Source organism: Mustela lutreola, chromosome 8 (assembly GCF_030435805.1).
Source record: "Mustela lutreola isolate mMusLut2 chromosome 8, mMusLut2.pri, whole genome shotgun sequence".
NCBI lineage: Eukaryota > Metazoa > Chordata > Mammalia > Carnivora > Mustelidae > Mustela > Mustela lutreola.
The window spans coordinates 64,449,372-64,473,307 of NC_081297.1; the positions used below are offsets into that span (position 1 = coordinate 64,449,372).

A 23,936-nucleotide genomic window follows, 5' to 3' on the forward strand; every position below is an offset into this window, starting at 1 on the left:
AGTGAGTTCAAGGGGGAGGCAAAAAGCCTCAATGGCCTTAGGTTTTTGTTCAAATGCCATCTAAGGACAAGGTCGTCCCTGACTACCCTATTTTAAATTGTAACCACTGATCCAACTTTAGTATTCTCTATCCCTCTTCACAATAGCTCTCTTTTGAAATTTTTACCATCTGCCAAGCAATATATATTACTTACTAATTTCTGTCTATTCCTACAGAATGTGAGCTCCTTAAAGGCAGGGATTTTTTTATTATAACCACTACTATATTGCCTCTACCTGTGTGGCACATGGTAGGCCACAATAAATAGCCACTAAATAAATAAAAGGGAAAGGGAACAGAAGGAGGGAGGGAAGAGTGAAAAAAGTACGGAGAGAAGGAGACGAGGAAGGAGAGAGGGAGCCAAGGAAGAAGTCAGCCAGTATGGCTGAAACACAGTGGATGCGAGGAACAAACGAGGGTCAAGACTGGGCAGACATTGGAGAGCATGAAATGGAGTTTGAATTTTAAGATACAGAGAAGCCACTGAAGAGTCTTAGGGCAGGGAAGCAACCTGATCAAATTTGTGGTTTAAAAAGTTCACTGTAGGGGTGCCTGGGTGGCTCAGTGGGTTAAGCCGCTGCCTTCGGCTCAGGTCATGGTCTCAGGGTCCTGGGATCGAGTCCCGCATCGGGCTCTCTGCTCAGCAGGGAGCCTGCTTCCCTCACTCTCTCTCTCTCTGCCTGCCTCTCTGTCTACTTGTGATTTCTCTCTGTCAAATAAATAAATAAAATCTTTAAAAAAAAAAAAAAAAAAAAAAAAAGTTCACTGTAGCTTCTACATGGAAATTAGTGAGAGAGAAGAAAGCAAGGACACGAGGAAGGAACCCTAGCAAAGCTGGAGAGGAGCATGTCAGGCAAGGATTAGCAATGATCAACAGTGGAGAGGAAGAGCTTAAGGATCCATCTCAAGGTGGTACCAAAAAAACTATGGGTGGACTACTTCTCAGCTCCAAATCTACCTTTCATTGCCTGCTCTATGAAAACTGAGAGGGACCCTTTGCCTGATACCTCAATGTTAAGCTTGGTCTGCAGGGAGCACCAGAAAGACACTGCAAGAGGAATGGCCTTTTCTTTCTGGTTCCAGTGTGCTCCCTTGGCAGCATAAGCAGAACATCAAGAAGTTCGGCATTGCTGATATCCTACAGAGTCCTAGCCAACTTTTGTAAGCTATTTTCTAATTTGAGAATTACATAATTTCTAATGATCTAATAGCTCATGAAACTTTCATGTTTTCATAATTATTTTTCCCACATAAAAAAGGACTTGGGGGCGCCTGGGTGGCTCAGTGGGTTAGGCCGCTGCCTTCGGCTCAGGTCATGATCTCAGGGTCCTGGGATCGAGTCCCGCATCGGGCTCTCTGCTCCGCAGGGAGCCTGCTTCCCTCTCTCTCTCTGCCTGCCTCTCCATCTACTTGTGATTTCTCTCTGTCAAATAAATAAATAAAATCTTTAAAAAAAAAAAAAAGGACTTGGGCACTTTATATTGTTCATTCATCTTTATTCAAACACTTTACCATACTGCTTTGAGCATAGTAGTTTTATTTTTTTTTTAAGATTTTATTTATTTGACAGAGAGAAAGAGATCACAAGTAGGCTACAAGCAGAGAGAGAGGGGAAAGGCTCCCCGCCGAGCAAAGGGCCTGATGTGGGGCTCGATCCCAGGACCCTGAGATCATGACCCGAGCTGAAGGCTTAATTAAGAGGCTTAATCCACTGAGCCACCCAGGCGCCCCATGAGCATAGTAACTTTAGACTCTGTTTTAACACATGGTAAAGCAAGGACCATATCACGATTCTGTTTCTAAATTTTCTTGGCTATTCCAAAACATTTATTTTACCACATGCACATTGAGATTATTTTATCTAACTCCCCACCACCCAAAAAACTCTCCAATGGAGCTGTAATTGATTTCCATTATGTTTATATATATTTAGACCTCCCATCTGGGAATACATTATATATTTCCATTTTTCAGATCTTGCTTTTACATCCTTAAGATTTTATAATTTTCCTCATACGGATCCTGTGCCTTCCTTTTGATATTTATCCTTAAGTATTTTGTAATTTTTAACACTATTATGAAGTCTTTTTCTCCTCACCAAGACAGTTCACTCCCATACTTCCCTCTACCAACATCCCAATGATACAAAAAAATACTATTACTTGCCACCCATTCTCATACTACCCTGAGTGAGTATGAGTTTTGCTGAACTCTTAGACTAGTTTATTCAGACAACCAGGCTTTCTGCTGTAAAATCTCTTCTATTTCAAAGATTCTTTTTTTTTTTTTAAGATTTTATTTATTTATTTGACACAGACAGAGATCACAAGTAGGCAGAGAGGCAGGCAGAGAGAGAGGGGATAGCAGGCTCCCCACTGAGCAGAGAGCCCAATGTGGGGCTCGATCCCAGAACCCTGAGATCATGACCCAAGCTGAAGGCAGAGGCTTAACCCACTGAGCCACCCAGGCACCCCTATTTCAAAGATTCTTACTCTCTCTCTCTCTGCCTGCCTCTCTGCCTACTTGTGATCTCTGTCTGTCAAATAAATAAATAAAATCTTTAAAAAAAAAAAAAAGATTTGAGAGACAGAGAGCACATACACATGGTGGGGAAGGTAGAGGGAGAAGGAGAGAGGACAAATGCAAACTCCCCACTGAGTGTGCAACCCATTATGGCACTCGATCTCTCGACCCTAAGATCAAGTCCTGAGCCAAAGCCAAGAGCTGGACGCCCAACCAACTGAGCCCCCCAGACCCCCCATCTTTTTAAAATCTTACCATGTGCATTTTAGGTTTCCTGGATCTAACTTCCAAGTCCCTTACCTTCATAAGTTCCCACTCTAACTCTTGGTGTTCGTGTTTTAAGCTTTGAAATTGTTATATTACTTAAACTATGTTTTAAAAAAGAGGGCAGGGGCGCCTTGGTGGCTCAGTGGGTTAAGCCTCTGCCTTCAGCTCAGGTCATGATCTCAGGGTCCTAGGAACGAGCCCTGCATGGGGCTCTCTGCTCAGAGGGGAGCCTGCTTCCTCCTCTCTCTCTGCCTGCCTCTCTGCCTCCTTGTTATCTCTCTCTCTCTGTCAAATAAATACGTAAAATCTTTTTAATTAATTAATTAATTAATTTTTTAAAAGAGGGCAGTATAGATGTGTGAAAACAGCCATCTTTCTAGAATCATTTCAAATAGGATTTTTAAATGCTACCTTATCACTCAAGCAGAAAACAAAATGCTTCTATGTACTTAAAAGACAATTACTTAAATTAGTATTTTTAAAACCCCAACAGCTATTTGTTGAGAAGTTACTAGATTGAAAGCTCCTTGAAAGCAGGGAATCTGCCTTCTACGCATCCCTTATTCTCTCAATAGATCTTGTAAATAAATGTGCTCAATACACCTTTACTGATATACTAATATATTGAGCACTTTACGAGTTCCAAAAGGTAGAAGGCCATGCCACTACACTCACAAAATGTAAAGTCCAACACAGGAGGCAAAAATAATTGAAACAAATAATAGTGGTCAGTTTAGTGTTAAACTCTGTTACTGAATACAATGGCCTAAAAATAGAAGGGATTAATATGAACGAAAGCAGTCAGCTGGTTTCATGATCAAGGGAACATCAGCCGAGCCCTGGAATTTGGCAACATTTTAATAGGAGAAAAGGCAGTCCTGACAAAGAAAACAGTCACTATAAAGGCAGAGAGATAGGAAAGGGACTGTCAGGAAAAAGAGTGAGGAAACCAATCTGACTATAATAGAAGAGTCAGTCAGAGACTAGAAAGAAAATAAGAACAGACAGGGAGGCTGATGACAGAGTCCAGATTCATCGCTGGTTGAACAGGTATTGAAAATACACATGTCGAAGGACACTGTATGTACACATGTAAGGACACTGTCGAAGCAGCTTACAGAGGGAGGTGAAAACAGGTATGTAAGTGATAACTTCCTAGGTTCAAGATCATTTGAAAAATAAAACACACGGGTAACATGAGAGATCAGAGCTTAGAGAACCAGCAAATGAGGAAGTTGGTGTTTTTAACAGGAAGTTCATCTTCCAGTACTTCCCTTGGTCCTTGAAGAAAAACGAGAACTATGGGAGGAAAATTCAGACAGATGCTTTTTCTACACATTCAATTTAAGAATGAAAGTTTCTCCAAACCAGAAAGGAAATCTGATAATGTAAGAAAGGAGACACTTTAAATTTTTATGGAAAAAAAAAATTTTTTTGTAACTACATATGGCGACAAAAATTAATAGACTTGTTATGGTAATCATTTTACAATATATACAAATATCAAAGCCTTACGTTGCACACCTGAAACTAATATAATGCTGTATGTCAATTACACCTCAATAAAGAAAACTGAAGACGGCCTGTTTGCTTCAGTCACAGATTTATGGAACAGGAAACTATCAGAAGCTTCTACCTAATAATTCCTGCTGGGTTCATTTTTAAAACGTAGAGTATGACAAGACTGATCAACACCATAACATACACATGCCTGACCTGAGTTAAAAACCACAAGTTCCAGACTGATGAATCAAGACCCGTACTTTTGAAAAAAATAATACATTATATGCTAACAAAAATAACTTTTTTAATTAAAAAATAAATGTTTGGTAGAATTAAAATAAAACAAAACCCACAAGTTCCAGGTTAAGAGTAACCTGAAACAACATAATCCAAAGTTCTTAGAAAGAAAGAAACAAATCCTATAGGTGCTTTAAATTATCCATAAAAGCAACAGTCCTCTAAAAATAGAGAGATATTAGAGCACTGTTCCTTCAAAAAACAAGAAATAACACCAAGAAAAAAATCAATTAAAGTACATGTCATTTACAGAAATATCTACACTGGGGCGCCTGTATGGCTCAGTCATTAAGCGTCTGTCTTCAGCTCAGGTCATGATCCCAGGGTTCTGGGATGTAGCCCCACATCAGGCTCCCTGCTCAGCAGGAAGCCTACTTCTCCCTCTCCCACTCCCCCTGCTTATGTTCCCTCTCTCACTGTGTCTCTCGCTATCAAATAAACAAATAAAATCTTAAAAAAAAAAGAGAAATATTTACATTAAGTTATAAATTAACTTTAAACTTAAACATTAAATATCCTAAGGGGGAAAAAAAAAGCACTAAAAACTCTTTCTGAATCAGAATGTAACGACAATCCTCTCTACAGTCCAGAAGCTCAAGTCCAGTGCAAACCAAGGATCTTTCTAAGACATCAGACCTTCAGATTCTCATTTAGGACTGCCCTGTGAAGCATCCAAAATATTTTCCTCCTGGGTTTCCCCTTTACAGCTTCTGATCATGCTCATCTCAATTCAAGGAAGAAAAATTAATTTCACATCTATTCTCTGAGAATAGGACAGAACATTCCCATCCTTTTCCCTCCAGCCCCACCTCTAAAACTCCAAAGACAGAAGCTGTATTCTAAGAAAAGTGAGGCCCAGTAGTTAGGATGGGAAAGAATTTTGCAGAAACAACTTGAAACATGATTCAGGGAGACAGAGGCAGATGGCAGTGTGGAAACCCATGAGGTCTGGAGCCAAGCAGACTTGGGTTCCCACCCAGCACACTATAGTCTCAGACTGTACGTTCTTTAACAAGTCTCTACAAAATGGAAATCACACACCTATCTCCAGGAGTTATAAGATTAGAAACACATTTCAAAGACCTGCCTGAGGTCCCACAGCAAGCAACAAACACAGGACTTAATCCAGCTCTAAATGACTGTTAAGTCCACTGTTCTGATCCCTTCGCCATTCATTTCAGAATGTAACTGTCATGGGCAAGGAGAAAGGGAAAGATCAGGGTATAGGGCCAGATCGGGCACACACAACATTCTTCTCCATTGCAGGTGTTTTTTGTGTTTGTTTGTTTTTTAAGATTTTATTTATTTATTTGACACACAGAGAAAGATCACAAGTAGGCAGAGAGGCAGGCAGAGAGAGAAGGGGAAGCAGACTCCCTGCTGAGCAGAGCCAGATGTGGGACTCGATCCCAGGACCCTGAGATCATAACCTGAGCTGAAGGCAGAGGCTTAACCCACTGAGCCACCCAGGCACCCTCCATTTCAGGGGCTTTCTGTTAGCCCAGTTCTCTCATCATGATAATAGGAGCTTTTTATTCAGCATCTACTTCCCCACCAGCTAGGGTATATGAAGAGCCAAGCACAGGGTTTGCTATACAGCAAGTACTCAATAACTGGTAGCTCCTTATACAGAGATCTTAACCTCTAAACAGAGCTTAGGAAAGGCTGGCTTCTTACAGGAATTTGAATGGAACAGAAGTAAACCAGGAAGAAAAGGGGGAAGAGGGGTGCCTGGGTGGCTCAGTGGGTTGAAGCCTCTGCCTTCGGCTCGGGTCATGATCTCGGGGTCCTGGGATCGACCCCCGCATCGGGCTCTCTGCTCAGCGGGGAGCCTGCTTCTTCCCCTCCTCTCTCTCTACCTGCCTCTCTGACTACTTGTGATCTCTGTCAAATAAATAAATAAAATCTTAAAAAAAAAAAAAAAAGAAAGAAAAAAGAAAAGGGGGAAGAATGTGCCTGCCAGAGTGGGCATCTCTCAGAGGAAGGCAACATGTACAAAGGCATGGAAGTGAAAAAGCACAGAGGCGCATGCAGCTAGGCATGGCTAGAGAGGGGAGAAAACCATAGAAGGCATGGGAAATGAGGCTACAAAGGCAAGCAGGTCTTGCTACGTAAAGGATGCCTGAATTTTATCCTGTGGATGGGGCAAGCCAATGAATAATTTTTAAACAGGGGAGAGGTCACTTTTAGATCTCTATTTCAGAATGATCATTCCATCACAGAATAGAGAAGAATGGACTGGAGGGAAAAGGGTCTGGGAAGGCACTGGAGGCAGGTGGATGAGTTAGAGGAGACGACTACAATAATCTCAGTGAGAGGTTGATAAGGGCTGAACAAAGACCAGGGGCGCCCGGTGGCTCAGTCGGTTAAGTGTCTGCCTTCGGTTCAGGTCATGATCCTGGGGCTGAGATAAAGCCCCACCATCCAGCTCCACACTCAGCAGGGAGTCTGTTTTTCCCTCTCCCTCTGCCCCTCCTTCCCCCAGCTTGTGCTCACCTCTCTCTCTCTCAAAACAAATAAATGGAATCTTAAACAAACAAACAAAAAAAAAAACAAAAAAACGAGCCTGAACTAAAACCAAAATGGCATGAGTGGAAGGGAGGAAGAAGAATCAACTGGACTTAGTGACCCATGAGATGGATGACTCCCAAGCATTTGACCCAAGAAAGTGGACATTTGGAAGGAGGCTGTGGAGCAGGCTGAAATAAGGAATACAGTGTTGGACTTGCTAAGTTACCATTGTCGGGGAGCCAATGGGATGTGTGGAGCAGACAGCTCTGAGTCAGGTCTACAGATAGGGACCAGGAAGCCACCTCACCTCCAAGACAGCTCATGTCCTGGGCATGGATGAGATTACTCAGCAAGCTTATGTGAAGGGAGATGAAGGCTCATGACAGATAGCAGGAACACCTGTATCAGAAGGAAGACGCTCAGAGAGAGAGCATAAGAAGAAATAGGCTCCAGAAGGAAATGCGGCCGTTAAAAGCTAAGGAAGGAAAGGGTTTTATAAAGCTAACTATTCACCATATCCAACGCTGCATAAAAGACACTACAGCCAGTGGGTGCTTTTCAGTCTGAAATTAGAAGTCACTGATGGGGGACGCCTGAGTGGCTCAGCTGGTTGGACGACTGCCTTCGGCTCAGGTCATGATCCTGGAGTCCCGAGATTGAGTCCCGCATCGGGCTCCCAGCTCCATGGGGAGTCTGCTTCTCTCTCTGACCTTCTCCTCGTTCATGCTCTCTCTCACTGTCTCTCTCTCAAGTAAATAAATAAAATCTTTAAAAAAAAAAAAAAGAAGTCACTGATGGGGGCACCTAGGTGGCCCAGTTGGTTAAGTGACTGCCTTAGGATCAGGTCATGATCCCAGAGTCTTGGGATCAAGTCCCACATCAGGCTCCCTGCTCCATGGGCAGTCTGCTTCTCCCTCTGACCTTCTCCTCTCTCATGCTCTCTCTCACTGTCTCTCTCTCAAATAAATAAATAAAATCTTTAAAAAAAAAAGTCACTGATGGCCTTGGAGATAGCTGTTTTGGAGATTTGATAAGCAAAAGCAATGGACCAAGAGAAGTGAGCCAAGGAAAGACAGGAAAGGAAGTGTAAGCTACACCTTCTAGGATCTGTGAGAGGACGAGAATGCAAGCACACAAGAGCACGCGGACTCCAACACAAGACTGCCGGAAGCTGCTTTTTTTGGATGGGAGAAAATTCAGCATATTTATAGGCTGAAGGGAAGGAACTGAGAGCCAAGCGTTAAGTGAGAAGCTGAAGATGAGAGAACGAGACAAAGGCAAAAAGACCATGAATGAAGACATGAATGAATAGATCAATCAATGAAGTAAGACGCCAAGATCACAGAGGAAAAAGGATGGGAGTGAGAACAGTGAGAGGGATATACCTTAGAACAGGAAAGGGGATACTTCTTCCTCTGAGAAAAGGAGGAAAGTGGATAAAGGTGGGAACTGATACAGATAAGGCTTAGAGTGCTGAGGAGGGAAGCGGAGGGAGTTTGGCTTTCTTACAAGCTAGTAAGAATGGTTCTGAGCTTTGTTTCATAGTCCTCTTTAAGAAACTGATGAAAGGTATAGATTCTGCTCCCTAAAAAGACACGTAAGCACTCACACTCCAAGTTCTGCACATGATTTCAGAGTTTTCAGGTACACTGAAGCCAAGTCATGAATCCAAAGAAATTGCCTTTCAGAAGGGATCTTGTTTATCGATAAGCATCCACAGGGAAAGCATGCAACCAACTCACTAAAAACACAAAGATAGGAAAAACTCTCACTTAAACCCCTAGAGTATTATCAATCACCAAAACAGATGGGACTATTTGAGGTGTACAATAGCACTAACTTAGACTCTAGTGATACAAGAGGAGACCATCACAGCTTTTGGGAAACTCAGAATTTAAAGACAATGAATGATAAGAGTCCTGGATTTAGCAAAGGCTTTAGAAAGCAGCATAATCTTTAAAAGACGGGAAAGATCAATCTAGAGCTCAAGGGAGACAAAAATCAGACCCTTGGGTCTAAAGATAGAGAACCAGACAAGGCTGGTAGTAAACAGAACTCAAAAGAAAAGTGGATGCAAAAAAACTTTTGAAGGAGGAACTGAAAGGATGTGTTCACTAGAGACAAATGGAGGACTAAGAAAAGGAAGAGACAAAAACTATTTGAAGATTCTAAGCACCCACATGTGCCTTTCCGTAACTGGTAGATGCCTAACTGGTAGAGTCTCAGAAACCACGCTTAAATTTCACAGCCATTTGCCAGAACTTACCAGCTCGGAAATGTACACACACCAGATGTCTGTATGAAACAAACCAGCTACTCTTTTCTGCTCTAGTCAACTGCCTGCAGTGACCTAACATATGTTACACTAAGGGTAGAGGGTGCCGACAGGAGCAACTGATGGTGGAGTAAGGTCTTTTAAAAAAATATGTGCACAAATTGATTTCATTCATCACTTCATATATAACCATATTCTGCCAAGTAACACAAGATACTAAAAACAGCCAAGTCACGAAGCAGCCCTTCACTATCAGAAACAATAAAGATTACACACACCAAGCAATCACTGCATGCCACACAGTACAGTCAGCTCCTTTTCAACCCTACAGCTCCAATGAGATTGTCATTCCTTTAAGAATCGAAGAAACTAAAATGAGGGAGGGTAGCCAGTCTGTCCAGGGTCACACAGCTACTAAGTGACAGTCCAGGAATGGTTACCCAGGCCTACCAGATGCCAAAGCCTATACTCAAATGATTCTACAACTCTGGTTCACACCAAAATCAAATCCCAAGACAGTGACTTTATGGTTTCACTTTACATCACATTGAAGTGAGCAAAAACTCACTGCACTCCTAACACAATATAAGAAAGAGTTGGGGAGCTACTTAAAAAAGTTTAAGATAGGGGCACCTAGGTGGCTCAGTGGATTAAGCCTCTGCCTTCAGCTCAAGTCATGATCCAGGATCCTGGGATCGACCCCCGCAGGGACTGAGCCCCAGATCGGGCTCTCTGCTCAGCCAGGAGCCTGCTTTTCCTCCTCTTTCTCTGCCTGCCTCTCTGCCTACTTGTGATCTCTCTCTCTCTGTCAAATAATAAATCTTAAAAAAAAAAAAAAAAAAAAAAGTTTAAGATATAATACAGGGGCACCTGGGTGGCTCAGTGGGTTAAGCCTCTGCCTTCAGCTCAGGTCATGGTCTCAGGGTCCTGGGATTGAGCCTGCATCAGCTCTCTGCTCAGCAGGGAGCCTGCTTCCCCCTCTCCCTCTGCCTGCCTCTCTGCCTACTTGTGATCTCTCTGTCAAATAAATAAATAAATAAATTTTTTTTAAAAATTACTTCCAAACTGTTTAAGATAGGAATGACCTCTGTAGGAGCTTACACTCATGTAAAATGAAAAACAATTTAAATAATTAAAGAATGTATCAGTTGGCAAAAATGACATATACACTGTAAATGCTGTAAGGTTTGAAGCTAGGGAGCTGACAATGGTCAGGGTTCGGTTATAAAAAAAAAGCTAGCACTTCAGCTGAACTCTTAAAGAGCAGTGGGACAGTAAGCAGGAAGGAGTGCTTTCAAAGAGCATTCCTGAGAGGGGGGGAGAACTGTAGTAATTCTGATACAAATATAGTGTGAGGGCCTTTTTTAGCCAATCATCTGAACTTTTCACCCTGAGGTGCTAATCCTCACACAGGCTAGGAAAGAAAGCAGCCACCAGGGGCCAGGCTAAGAGTGAAGGGTTAACGATTTCTTTTTTTTTTCTTTTTTTTAAGATTTTATTTATTTATTTATTTATTTATTTGAGAGAAAGGGAGAGTGAGTAGGAAGGGAGAGGGAGAGAAAACCTGAAGCAGACTCTGCACCAAGCAAAAAGTCCAACGCAGGGCTCAAGCCCATGACGGCAACACCATGACCAGAGCAGAAACCAAGAGTCGGACACTTAACCCACTGAGCCATGCAGGTGCCCCTTAATGATTTCCTTCATTCAAAAATCCAGTTCAATGATATGGGGCTGTCAAATGATGATTTTTCAAAATAAACATCAGAACAAGGGTGTCCACACCCGCGCTATCCTTTATAGTAAGACTAAATCATTCTATCAATAAATTGGTCACTTGTCTTCTCAACTACCCTCAAAAACAAGTTTACATCATTCTACTTTTTTGACAGTCACAATGCAAATCAGTTTAGAATTACTCTAATTTTTTCAATGACATCTAGTCTGGACTCCAAAAGAACATCACCAGATTTTCTCTATTTGACTCCAAGTAACCTATAAAATGAAATTCCACCCTCAAAATCTGCCACCATGAAGATTTTCAAAGGAATGTGCCACAGACTCTGACCATAATTCCTAAAGATGTGTTCCAATGTAAGAGAGGATATATGCAAAACACAAATGCAAAAATATACATATTCAAGTTTTAGGGAGAGCGCATAGATTAACACCCAGTTTGGGTTATGTAAAAATCGATAACCCCTGCTTTCCTTCCTCCTCTTAACATCAGGTATAACAACTACTGAGACATGCTTTTCTGATAAATGTATATCCCATGAATTCACAACTATGTGTTGTATTTGAGGGAAAGTGGACAACTTTTCCATTGTAGATACAATAGGAGGGACTTGTCAGTTTCCTGGCTCCTTACTTTTACTTGCCCACTAGGGAACCCGTGAAATATGATCTCTAGCCAGCACCTATTCCATTCCCTCAACAACTCCCCCACTGCTTCCCCACTCCTCAAGAGGTTTCCCATCAACTCCTAGCAAGGAGCCCTCTCTTATACCTCTGCCTTCAAGGTGGGCCCTACCGGCCTTGCAGGGCTGCCAGGATGAGTGATGAAAGAGGAGAAAGGGAGGATGTGACTGTGTTTGTTGTGTTTGTGCTCAGAGAAGTGTTCAAACAAGAAAAGGGAGGATCCCTTCCTGTGTTATTTTGTCTTAAATACCTTCCCAGTTGTCATCTTTAGACACTGAAAGACTTGAGCTCTTCCAACAAGCCACAGAAGTATGGGATTTATGTCCTTTCCTTCATGCTTAGGACTGAACTGCACATGCTCAATCTCAGCCATCTCTACTGGCCACCCTGTCCAATCTTCTCTTTATAGTTCTCTGCTGTTTCTTTTCCACAACAACAACAAATCAGATACCTTCCTCTTTTCTTAGAAGGCAGCCTTGGACAAAACTCTACCACGGTCTCCTGTACTGTCTGGTTGGTATCTAAGTGACTTCCATTCCAGACTCAGGTCTCCTTGAAAGCTGACACACTGCTCTGCATTCCCAGCACACAGGAGGCATAAAATAACTATCTGTTGAATCATATAAGTGAATGATAGACTTGAAAGAGATTTCAGAAAGAGAATCAAGGGACTATCTAGAATTGTGGCAAACAACTGTTACACAGCATTTCCTTAGAGTAAAAATTAGAATACCTTGTGCCATAACAAGAAAGATATTTAAATCATTTGATGGTAACAGATGCCATAATTACATGGCAGCTTAGGATAATGGCACTTCCTAGATGAGCGACTTTAGATAAAACACTTACCCTCTTAACCTTTCTAAGTTTTCCCTTCTGTTAAAACAAAACAAAGAAGAAAAAGAAAAGGTGAGAGATGGTTATAATATCTATCTATTCTACCTAATCACAAAGTTGTAATGAAGCCCACATAACATAACATATAAGATTATACAAATATAATGTATTATATGACAGATTTAAACAAATAAGTCTCATTAGTGTTATTTAATATGCATACACTTGAGTAAAAACAGAGTTTTTGACAAAAGACTTTATTGTCAAACACATAACAGATATAATAATAATACAATAAAATATGTGGATCATGAAAAACATATCCACCATCAAAATATTTGTAGAAACCTCCACCTATTCAATTCACTGAAAGAAGAGCTCAGGATTATGTGCAACTTCAACTTTAAGTGATTCTCTGGATAGCTGCAGCCTATTCTTTTTGGTGCAGAAGCAGGAGCTTCCCAGCCAAGTCCATGGTGACCTGCGTGAAGCACTAGACACAGCCCTGGGCTCTGCAACACGCTCTGCGGCAAACAGCCCACAGGGGCACAAACCTGCATTTCTGTACAGAAGTGGCTGAGCTATGACCAAAGCCTGCAGCCAAAAATACAGACAAGCACAACGAAATTTCTTTAACAGCACACAGCTCAGACTATCACTGTAATTAAGACCAACTATGGCCTGCATGAAAAAAAAAAAAAAAAGAATAAAATAAAGGAATGAGTATACCAAAGACCCATGATAAACAAACACATAGTTAAAAGTACATTTTTTTTTTTGAAAGGAAAGAAAGTACTTTCCTCAACAGAGCAGCAGCTATAGAGAAAATGTACAATAAACAAACAAACAAGCAAAGACTCATTCAAAATATACTACAGACATTTCCAGTAATACCACGCCAGAGATCTGGGGGTTAGAGGGCTATCTTAACTTCACTTGAATTCCTAAAAACGTCTATCTACTTCTTCAGTCAAACATCCTCTGTACTTTATTTTTAAGCAAGAGAAAAAGACAGATGGCCAAGATGCTGACACTGCAGTCCCCAGATTTTTCAACTGTTATTTCTTCCAGTTGTCCGTTGCTAAAAGAGATGAAATACAGGACAACATGGCATATATCTATAAGAAACTAATTCAAAATAAGTATTTGTGAACCAAAGCAATCCTTCATGGGAAAGCAAATCATGCATTTGTCCTTAATGATGCTGAAGTCCTAACATCCACAGTTTGTAGGAGTTTCACACCCTTCTAAGGGAGAGAAAGGTGAGCTAATCAGTGTGAGTCCTAGAAACAGTTCCTCAGAATCATTTCTAGAAACACTCAGAGAAGTAAACAATAATCAGCTGGAAGCCGATATACCAAGAATAAGGAGCTTCCAGGATTTCCCTCTGTGTAAAAGCAATCAACTCCTATTTTTAATCTCATTCTGACACAAACATCCAGCCAAACGTCTCTCTTGCTGGCTAATCAAATAGAGCTCATTTGTTACTACAGAGTAACTGTTTTAAAAGGCAGATTTGAATGGAAGTCATTACAGATTTAAGGACAATGCTTTAGTATAAGAGAAGAATGATATTATCTTGAGAGGCAGGACCAATGGTAATATCTTAAATACATCACAGAAACCAACTCATCCACCACCTCGGATTCTGGGAATGGGCCAAAAAATAACTTCTCAACTGATTAACTGAAAAATAATATGCTGGTAATTAAGTGCAAATTAAAATAACACTTCCCTATACATTGGGAAAACCTAACAGGGTTATTAAAAATAATTATTTCCTTGTATGCCCAACAGAATTTATAACACTCATATCTACTTCTGGCTTTTCATTGTAAAGGATAAGGGGGTGGGGGAATGGGGAAGAGAATGCCCCATAAGTAAACAAAAAGTCTGAACTCTCCTGAGAACTTGTCACATTCTTCTCTTCCAATCAACAATATTTAATCCACTTGAAAAATGCTGGCAAAGAGGGCCTTTGGCAAGGAACTCAGTTAAAAATATGCAACTCTGGGGACACCGCCACAATACTGACATCAAGCTTGTAGAAAATGCTGCTTTTGTCTTAGAGTCAGCCCCTGATAAAAACAGGAACTTTATGGAGAACTGATCACAACTGCACATGAAGCCTGATCACATGCCCACAACAGAGCAACGTTTCTCTCATTGTTGTCCAAGGGACTTCTCTAATAACAGAGGCTTGATTTATTCTATTCTTTTAATTCTCAAATTCAACCCTCCCTGTACCAATCCATTGTCAAAAGAAAGAGGGTGCCGGCCAGGATTTGCATGTAACCGGTAGCCACCCCTCCTCCTCTCTTGAAAGACTCTAAAAGGTGATCAGATGCGGAAAATTCACCCCGAATAGAGGCACCAGGAAAAAACCCTTATGACAAAGGTGATCTGAAAGCAGCACAGTGTATGTCTCTCTGGGTTAATGCCACTGCTTCTAATCTGCCTAGGACCCTAAATGGCCCATTCTGCTTCTCGCTCACTCCTGTCACTGGGGAGACATCTCGTATTGTTAAAGAAGGAGGAAGAAGAAATGCGGATTTCCCATGTATCTTTCTCTTTTTCTGAAGGGGGGAGGGGAGCTGAAACAGACGTGAGGCCCTCCCCGCGAAAAGGGTAGAGGAGGACAGGAGAAAGCTGTCAGCCACCCTGCTCGCAGCCTCACCGCCCCCCCACCGTGCCCAGACGCCCGGGAAGAGCGCGAGGGCGCAGCTTTGTCTTGGGTTTTGAGGGGCAGGGAGTGCAGAAACAGCCCGGGCCAGGGGAGGACTTCTCCCCTAAGCCCCAGCTTCACCCTTTCCCCGAGAACACAATGAACGCCAGGGGAAACCCACTTCATAGGATGCGAGCGCAGGGAAGACGACCCCTTCAAAGCACGGGCCAGATTTCCGGCACCCTCCTCCCGTCTCGCCCGCACGGCCAGCAGGGCGCGCGGCGGGGACCTGTTCTCCCTGTCGCCGCGATCCGCAGCGGTGCCCGGGCGCTCGCTCCCCCGCCCGGCTCCTACCCTCTGAGAGCTCCAGCTCCAGCTCCGCCAGCTGCGCCCGCACTTCGGGCGGCAGCGCCGCCACGGCGGCGGGCGCGGGCTCCAGGCCTCGCTCTGCCATCCGGGCTCCGCCAGCCACACTCCGGAAGACAAGAGATGGGGCCGAAGGAGGGACGGACTGACGCGGGCCCACACCCCGGCTACAGGATCCGGCTCCGGCCGCCGAGCTCCGCCGCTGCCGCTGCCTCTGCCGCCGCCATGAGCGAAAGTCACGTGAGCACGGCGGCCCCGCCCCCGGGCCGAGGACGCACCACCTCCGCGGCCCTATCAGCCCGAGGACTCGCGAGCTTACGGCGCCCTCTACTGGGCATCTCCTGAGACGACGACCCCAACCCCGACACCCGGAACTCTCCTGGGCGACGTGAGCTGGAGGTGTTGATGGCCGGACCCCACGTAGCGTTTACCTTTTACAAGATCGCAACCGAGTTTTCAGGGGACCCAGGCCTCACTTTTTCCGGTTCTCTTAGTGTGTATGCCTTTGTTTTGTGCCCTCCTCCATTTTCCCAGAATTGACATCTACCCATTTAAGAGGACCTGAACTCAAGCCACTTTTTGACCGATTAATGATTTTTTTTTTAAATTTGTATCATTATATCACAGACCACTTCTTTCACGGGGGCTTCCTCGTCCCTCTTGCCAGGAGCTCCTTGTTTCTAGTTCAGTTCTCGTATTTAAGGCAATAGCGGGAGAATCTCCTTCCTCCCACCTAGAATTCTAACTACTTGAAAGTGGAGAACTTAGTCTTCTTGATCTTTTTATATCCTCTTCAATGGATGACTTAATAGGTGTTCCCAAATGTTAACATTTTAATGCAATATAAGGAGGATTCATTTGTGTATTTTTACTAGGAGTTACTGGGGCAGACGCTTTAATCGTTCATATTCTCTCTCTCTCTCTCTCTCTCTCTCTCTCTTTTTTTAATGCCAAAGCTCCCCTTCACAATTTGAGGGATTTCAGTGTTTTCGCTTCCCTTCTATGCTGATCCAAAATTGGTCTCTTGAGAGAAAACGCCTCAACTTCTATTCAACAGTAAGAGTTTCTGGACAATAGTATACCAGTTAGGGGCTGAAAGAAAATTGTTTTTTAGTTGAGAAAAGAATTTCAGCTTGAAAAAAAGAAATGTGACATCGTGGTTGATTGAGGGGTAAACCGAAATTTCCTTTCAACTGCAAAAATGTAAGGAGAGGGACACCTGGGTGGCTCAGTGGGTTAAGCCGCTGCCTTCGGCTCAGGTCATGATCTCAGGGTCCTGGAATCGAGTCCCGCATCGGGCTCTCTGCTCAGCAGGGAGCCTGCTTCCCTCTCTCTCTCTCTGCCTGCCTCTCTGTCTACTGTGATCTCTCTCTGTCAAATAAATAAATAAAATCTTAAAAAAAAAAATGTAAGGAGAATCTTGGGAATATATATGTATGTATGTCTTTCGGTTTACATGAAGACTGTTGCAGGTTTTATGGCTGCAAATTCCTCCCGTCAAAAAGTGAGGTCCCTCCGCTGAATTTGGATGGGCTTCTCATTGCTTTGACCAATAAAATATGGCGCAGGTGATACTATGTAACTTCGCTGGTTAGGTCCTAGAAGGCCATGCAGCAGAATTCTTTATCTCCAGAGAGCCCCTCTGAGGAGCCTCCCTCCGAGGGCATTCACTCTGAGAACCCAGCAGCCATGCAGAGAGCTGGCCACACAGAAGACCATGTGAGGTGCTCTGCCCAACCGCCCAGTTTAGCCCAGCCTTTTAGTCATCCTAGCCCAGGAAGCCTCCAGATGACTTCAGCCCCCAGGTATTTGAGTCTTCCCAGCTGAGGTCCCAAACAATGGGGAGCAAAGACAGCCCACCCTTGTGCCCTGTCCAAATTCCCATGAACAAAATAAAATGACCACCCTTTTATGCATCGAAGCTCAGGGTGGTTTGTTACACAATAGACTCCATAAGAAGGATCTTAGCAGGTGGTGTTGTTTTACCCTCCCAGTAGCCCTGACTCCCTTTTTCCCTTGTCACTAGACCACACCTACCCTGTTGAGGCTGAATATGCCAAATACACACTTTTCTGAACTCCTTGGCATGTATGTGACCCACTGGGGGAACTACTGGAAGGGGAACATCTGTGGAGGATTTTCCTTTCTGATGAGAGAGATATGCAAGGAGAAAATGACCTTTCATTTCCTTCCCATCTTTGGATGTTGTCCAGTTTAGGGCACCAGCAGTCATGCTGCAACCACAGGGGGAAACTAAGAAAAGTACAGAGAAGTCACCTAGAACTTGACTGAATTGTTCTGCTAAAATAAATTCTTGGGGCACCTGGGTGGCTCAGTGGATTAAAGCCTCTGCCTTTGGCTCAGGTCATGATCCCAGGGTCCCCACATTGGGCTCTCTGCTCCCTTCCTCTCTCTGCCTGTCTTTCTGCCTATTTCCCTTCCTCTCTCTCTGCCTGCCTCTCTGCCTACTTGTGATCTCTGTCTGTCAAATAAATAAATAAAATCTTTTTTAAAAATAAAATAAAATAAATTCTGGAACCACCTATACAGTGCTTGTCCTTCTTATATGAGAAAATGGATTTAAACCTATTTTAGTTGAATATTCTGCTATTCGCTGTCCAGTAAAAAATGGATATTACAAGTGAGCAAAAATAAGGAATGACTGAGGGCAGTTGCACAATGTCTAGTAAACTATTATGACATAGATCACATGTAGACTGGGGCTGTTTTGCTAGGAAAATAATGGGAAATTTTCGAGGTTTAAGGAGTGAGTGGACTACTTGGTATGGCTTTCAGTAAATTCACACAAGAGATAAACAGTATGGAGTCATCCCAGCGGAGGATAGGCAGGGAAAGTCGGCTTCACTAAGAAGCTCTTCTGGCTACAATCCAAATTGACCAGGGCGACAGGGTGGAGCTTTGCTGACTTGGGGAAGCCAAGGTCTCCCAAGTTAAAGTGAGGTAAACAGAAGCAAGGGATTTAACAGTGATAAAATTGAAAAGATTGAGGCTTCAGATCTCTGAAGGATCTTAAGACCTTTTATTAAACAGTCTTTGTCAGATGAAGGAGGTCAACTTAGTAGTGAATACAAAAAGCCTAGCAGGAAAGATTACTTTAAGGGTACTCCTCCTCCTTTAGGTCATTCATTTCAAATTGTCTCTAGGAACAGACCTTTAAACTAAAGAAGAAGGAGGTGTTTGCAGAGTATAGAAATAAAAACTATGAGGCTGAAATTCTCAGGCTTAATGACTGATCAGTGCTGTCTAATTGAAAATACAATGTGGGGGCGCCTGGGTGGCTCAGTGGGTTAAGGTTCTGCCTTCGGCTCAGGTCATAATTAGGGTCCTGGGATGGAGCACCAAATCAAGCTCTCTGCTCAGCAGGGAGCCTGCTTCCCCTCCACCCCTGCCTGCCTCTCTGCCTGCTTGTGATCTCTCTTTGTCAAATAAATAAATAAATAAATAAAATCTTTTTTTTTTTTTTTTTTTTTTTTTTTTAAAGATTTTATTTATTTGTTAGAGAGAGAGCACAAGCACAGGCAGACAGAGTGGCAGGCTAGAGGCAGAGGGAGAAGCAGGCTCCCTGCCGAGCAAGGAGCCCGATGTGGGACTCGATCCCAGGACGCTGGGATCATGACCTGAGTCAAAGGCAGCCGCTTAACCAACTGAGCCACCCAGGCATCCCTAAATAAAATCATTTAAAAAAGAAAGAAAGAAAATACAATGTGAGCTACCTGTGTAATGTTAAATTCTACTATATTAAAAAGTGAAAAGATGGGGCGCCTGCTCGGCTCGGTGGATTAAAGCCTCTGCCTTCAGCTCAGGTCATGATCTCAGGGTTCTGGGATGGAGTTCTGCATCGGGCTCTCTGCTCTGCAGGGAGCCTGCTTACTCCTCTCTCTTTCTCTCTGCTTGCCTCTCTGCCTACTTGTGATCTCTCTCTGTCAAATAAATAAAATCTTAAAAAAAAAAAAAAAAAGTGAGAAGAAACCGCATAGCTCAACCCAGACTAGCTGTACTTCAAGTATCTTATAATTACACGTCACTAGTGGCTGCTGTGTTGCTCAGCGCTGGTGTAGAACTTTACCTACTTTATTAGCACATGGAATTCACTGGATAAAACAGACCAGAACCCCACTAAGTTTTTGCAGTATATGCCAAAGATATTCCAAACTTGGTTTTAGCTGCAGCTAATTACTCAACACTAAAAGCAGTTCCTAAACTTCCAACTCCCACCCACAGGAAAATGGCTGCTGAAGTTCTGCAGGAAGGGCATATACCCAATGCCCATATTAGGTATGCCCGTGAAGGACAATGGCACTTTCAGAGATCAGAACCAGAGACTACCAGACTAACACATTCATTCCATTCAAAGTCTGCCTGTCAGGCAGCATGGTAGATTGCAAAAAGGGCGGCAATAACCCTTTTGAACCACCCCACCCCCCACTGCATTCACTATCCTTGTAAATCCCCTTTATACATTGGGTTTGACGTATGAATTCCTTTGGCTAATGAGACCATAGTAAGCATAACCTACAGACTTGGAAAGTGCTTGTGCATTGGGCTTGCCCCCCTCTCTTTCTGCTTTCAAGACCACTGCCTTGTGAAGGAGCAGGAGCTGGGCTGCTAGATGAGAGTCATGGCCTAGCCACCTTCATTGCTCTAGGTAAAATCCAACCTGCCGCAAAGTATGAGTCAGGCCATACATAGACAGCTGGCTGATCGCAAGTCCATGACTGAGCCCTGCTGAACCCAGCTCAAATGACCAATGCATAAGACAAAAAATGGTTGTCATTTCAACCTACTAAATTGTGAGGGTTTGTTACACAGCAAAAACTGATAGAAACAGGTATGGTATGTGCTCAGGAACCGTGTCTGTTGCGTATTTCCTTTTCTGAACGGAGGTATTATTGTACTTACAATTCCTTGTCTGGCATCATTTGTTGCAGTAGTTCTCAAACTTTAACATACATCAGAATCACAAGGATGGCTTATAGAACACAAATTGTGATGTCCGACCCAGACTTCCTGATTTCATAGGTTTGGGATGTGGCCCAATGATTGACATTTCTACCACCTTCTGTGATGACACTGCTGTTGCTGGTATGAAGGCCACATTTGGAGAACCAGTGGTCTATTGGTTGTGTTGGAGACCAGTACAACTCCAGGTTCCTGGTCCATGAGGAATCATCTCCAGACATGAAGATTACATACCCCCAGAGGTCTGAACTTGGAGCTGGAGGAGGTAGCTGCATGATATTGGGATTCTCTTCCTTAAAGGAAGGGAATGAAATTTCATGTGAGTGAAGTACACACATTTTTAGTCTCATGTGTCATTCAAAGACAGTGTTTCTTTCTTTTTTTTTTTTTTTTAAAGATTTTATTTATTTATTTGACAGAGAGAGATCACAAGTAGGCAGAGAGGCAGGCAGAGAGAGAGAGAGGAGGAAACAGGCTCCCTGCTGAGCAGAGAGCCCGATGCGGGACTCGATCCCAGGACCCTGAGATCATGACCTGAGCTGAAGGCAGCGGCTTAACCCACTGAGCCACCCAGGCGCCCCGGACAGTGTTTCTTTATCGATTCTCTGCCTGGATGAGATACCCATTGACATAACTGCAGTGTTCAAGTTCCCTACTATTATTGTATTATCATCAGTTTCTCTCCTTATGTCAATTAATATTTGCTCTATGTACTGAGGTGCTCTGATGTTGGGTACATATTTCTAATTGTTCTAGCTTCTTGTTAGATTGAACAATACACTTTTTAATTGTGTATAATGGAATAAAAGTGCCACAAATGAGTGGGTTTTGGCAGAGGCAGTGAGCCATCTACCCAGAGTTCATTTCCCCTCTTCTCTACTTTGTCTGGAGAGCCCACCTACCTCCACAGAGGCTTAAAATGCCAGATACTCAGCCTTCCTTACTGCTAGGTAACAAATCACCCTATTCTGGCCAAGGGACCTGGATGGAAGTCAGCTAAGGGTCAGGGGACAGAATTCTGGGAAAGATATTCCTCCCTGATAAGGGAGACATCTGAGAAAATCCTGAGAACTGTTAGGTTCTTGGATAATTATACCCCCAGAAGAGAGTGTGGCAGAGGCAAGGCTGGCAAACAAAAGCTTGGAACAGAGGGACAGCTACCAACTCCTGAAGGTGGTAGCAGAAAGCAGGAACCTGGAATGCCTCATGATCTACCTCCAGGGAGCACCCAAAGGTCCCTGAGTTAGATGAAGAACAGGCAAAGGATCCTGTTAGGGAGTATCTCCCCTGTAGGCAGAAGCAACCAAATTTTTGCATTCATGTTAATAGGTTTTCCCTCGTACACCTCAGCTGAAAACTGGGAATATTTAGGTGATGTAAAACCTTCCTATAATTGAAACTCTAAAATAAAGCCCTGTAGAAACTGGAAAGCATTCCATGAAGAAACAGGTTCGGGCACCTGGGTTAACCCTCTGCCTTTGGCTCAGGTCATGATCTCAGGGTCCTGGGATCAAACCCGCATCAGGCTCTCTGCTCAGCAGGGAGCCTGCTCCCCCCCCCCCCTTTCTCTGCCTGCCTTTCTGCCTACTTGTGATCTCTCTCTGTCATATAAATAAATAAAATATTAAAAAAAAAAAAACAGGTTCTGTGAGATGCGCCAACATGTCATGATTAACATGGGAATTTTTATGTTCTTAAGTCCCTATGAAACCACTGGGAAAACAGAAGAAACATACAGTAGACTCTCTTCAACTTAGAAGGGTTTAGAAAAATGTTAGGGAGGGGTGCCTGGGTGGCTCAGAGGGTTAAGCCTCTGCCTTCAGCGCAGGTCATGATCTCAGGGTCCTGGGATCAAGCCCCGCATCAGGCTCTCTGCTTAGTGAGAGCCTGCTTCCTCCTCTCTCTCTCTGCCTGCCTCTCTGCCTACTTGTGATCTCTGTCTGTCAAATAAATAAATAAAATCTTAAAAAAAAAAAAAGAAAAATGTTAGGGAAAAGATTTTTTTTTTTTTTTAAAGATTTTTATTTACTTAGAGAGAGAGAGTGGGAAAGAGTATGATCAGGGAGAGGGGCAGACAGAGAGGAAGAAGCAGATTCCCCACTGAGCAGGGAACTTAATGTGGGGCTCCATCCCGGGCCCCTGGGATCCTGAATAGAGTCAAAAACAGATATTAAACCAACTGAGCCACCCAGGTGCCCCAGGGAAAAGATTCTCTTCTTGTGTTGTGACATGTCATTGGGGAAGGCTGAGGTGTGCTTTAAAGAAAAGGCATTTTGGGGCACCTGGGTGGCTCAGTGGGTTAAGTGTCTGCCTTTGGCTTAGGTCATGATCCCAGGGTCTTGGGATCAAATCCCAGACTCCCTGCTCAGCAGGAGTCTGTTTCTCCCTCTTTTTCTGTCCCTCCCCATGCTCCTTCTCTTTCTCCATCTTGCTCATTCGTCAAATAAATAAATAAAATCTTTGGGGGAGAAAAGGGCATCTTTCCTCAATATGATCTTTTTTTTTAATTAATTAATTTATTTATTTGACAGAGAGTGAGAAGGAGAGAGGGAACACAAGCAGGGAGAGTGGGAGAGGGAGAAGCAGGCTCCCCACCGAGCAGGGACCCTGATGTGGGGATATAAATGTAAATATTCCTTATCCATTCAACTATCAGTGGACACTCAGGTTGCTTCCATATCTTGGCTATTATGAATAATGAAGCAATAAACATAGGGGTGCATATCTTTTTAAATTAGTAGCTTCATTGGGGGGTGGAATCCAGTAATACAATCACTGGATCATATGGTATTTCTTTCTTTTTTTTTTTTTTAAGATTTATTTATTTATTTGACAGACAGAGATCACAAGTAGGCAGAGAGGCAGACAGAGAGAGAGGAGGAAGCAGGCTCCCTGCTGAGCCGAGAGCCCGATGTGGGGCTCGATCCCAGGACCCTGGGATCATGACCTGAGCCGAAAGCAGAGGCTTTAACCCACTGAGCCACCCAGGCGCCCCTCATATGGTCTTTCTATTTTTAATTTTTTCAGGAACTTCTGTACTGTTTTCCACAGCGGTTGCACCAATTTGCATTCCCACCAACAGTGCATGAGAGGTTCCTTTTCTCCATATCCTCCCCAACACTTATTTCTTGTCATTTGATTTTAGGCATTCTGACAGGTGTGAGGTGATATTTCATTGTGGTTTTGATTTGTATTTCCATGATGATGAGAGATGTTGAGCATCTCCTCATGTGTCTCCTAGCCATCTGGATGTC

General features: G+C 43.3%; 1 protein-coding gene across 3 annotated transcripts in view; it reads right to left on the bottom strand.

Annotated features, from left to right (window-relative positions):
* The window catches only part of DIP2B (disco interacting protein 2 homolog B), a 229,142-nt gene extending 213,216 nt beyond the window's left edge, over positions 1 to 15,926 (bottom strand). For all 3 annotated transcript variants that reach the window (XM_059185367.1, XM_059185366.1, XM_059185365.1), the window contains exon 1: positions 15,691 to 15,926. In XM_059185367.1, coding sequence (XP_059041350.1) covers positions 15,691 to 15,790 — 100 coding nt within the window. In that variant the 5' untranslated portion in view covers positions 15,791 to 15,926. The remainder of the gene's footprint in view (positions 1 to 15,690) is intronic.
* Between the last annotated feature and the right edge of the window lie 8,010 nt (positions 15,927 to 23,936).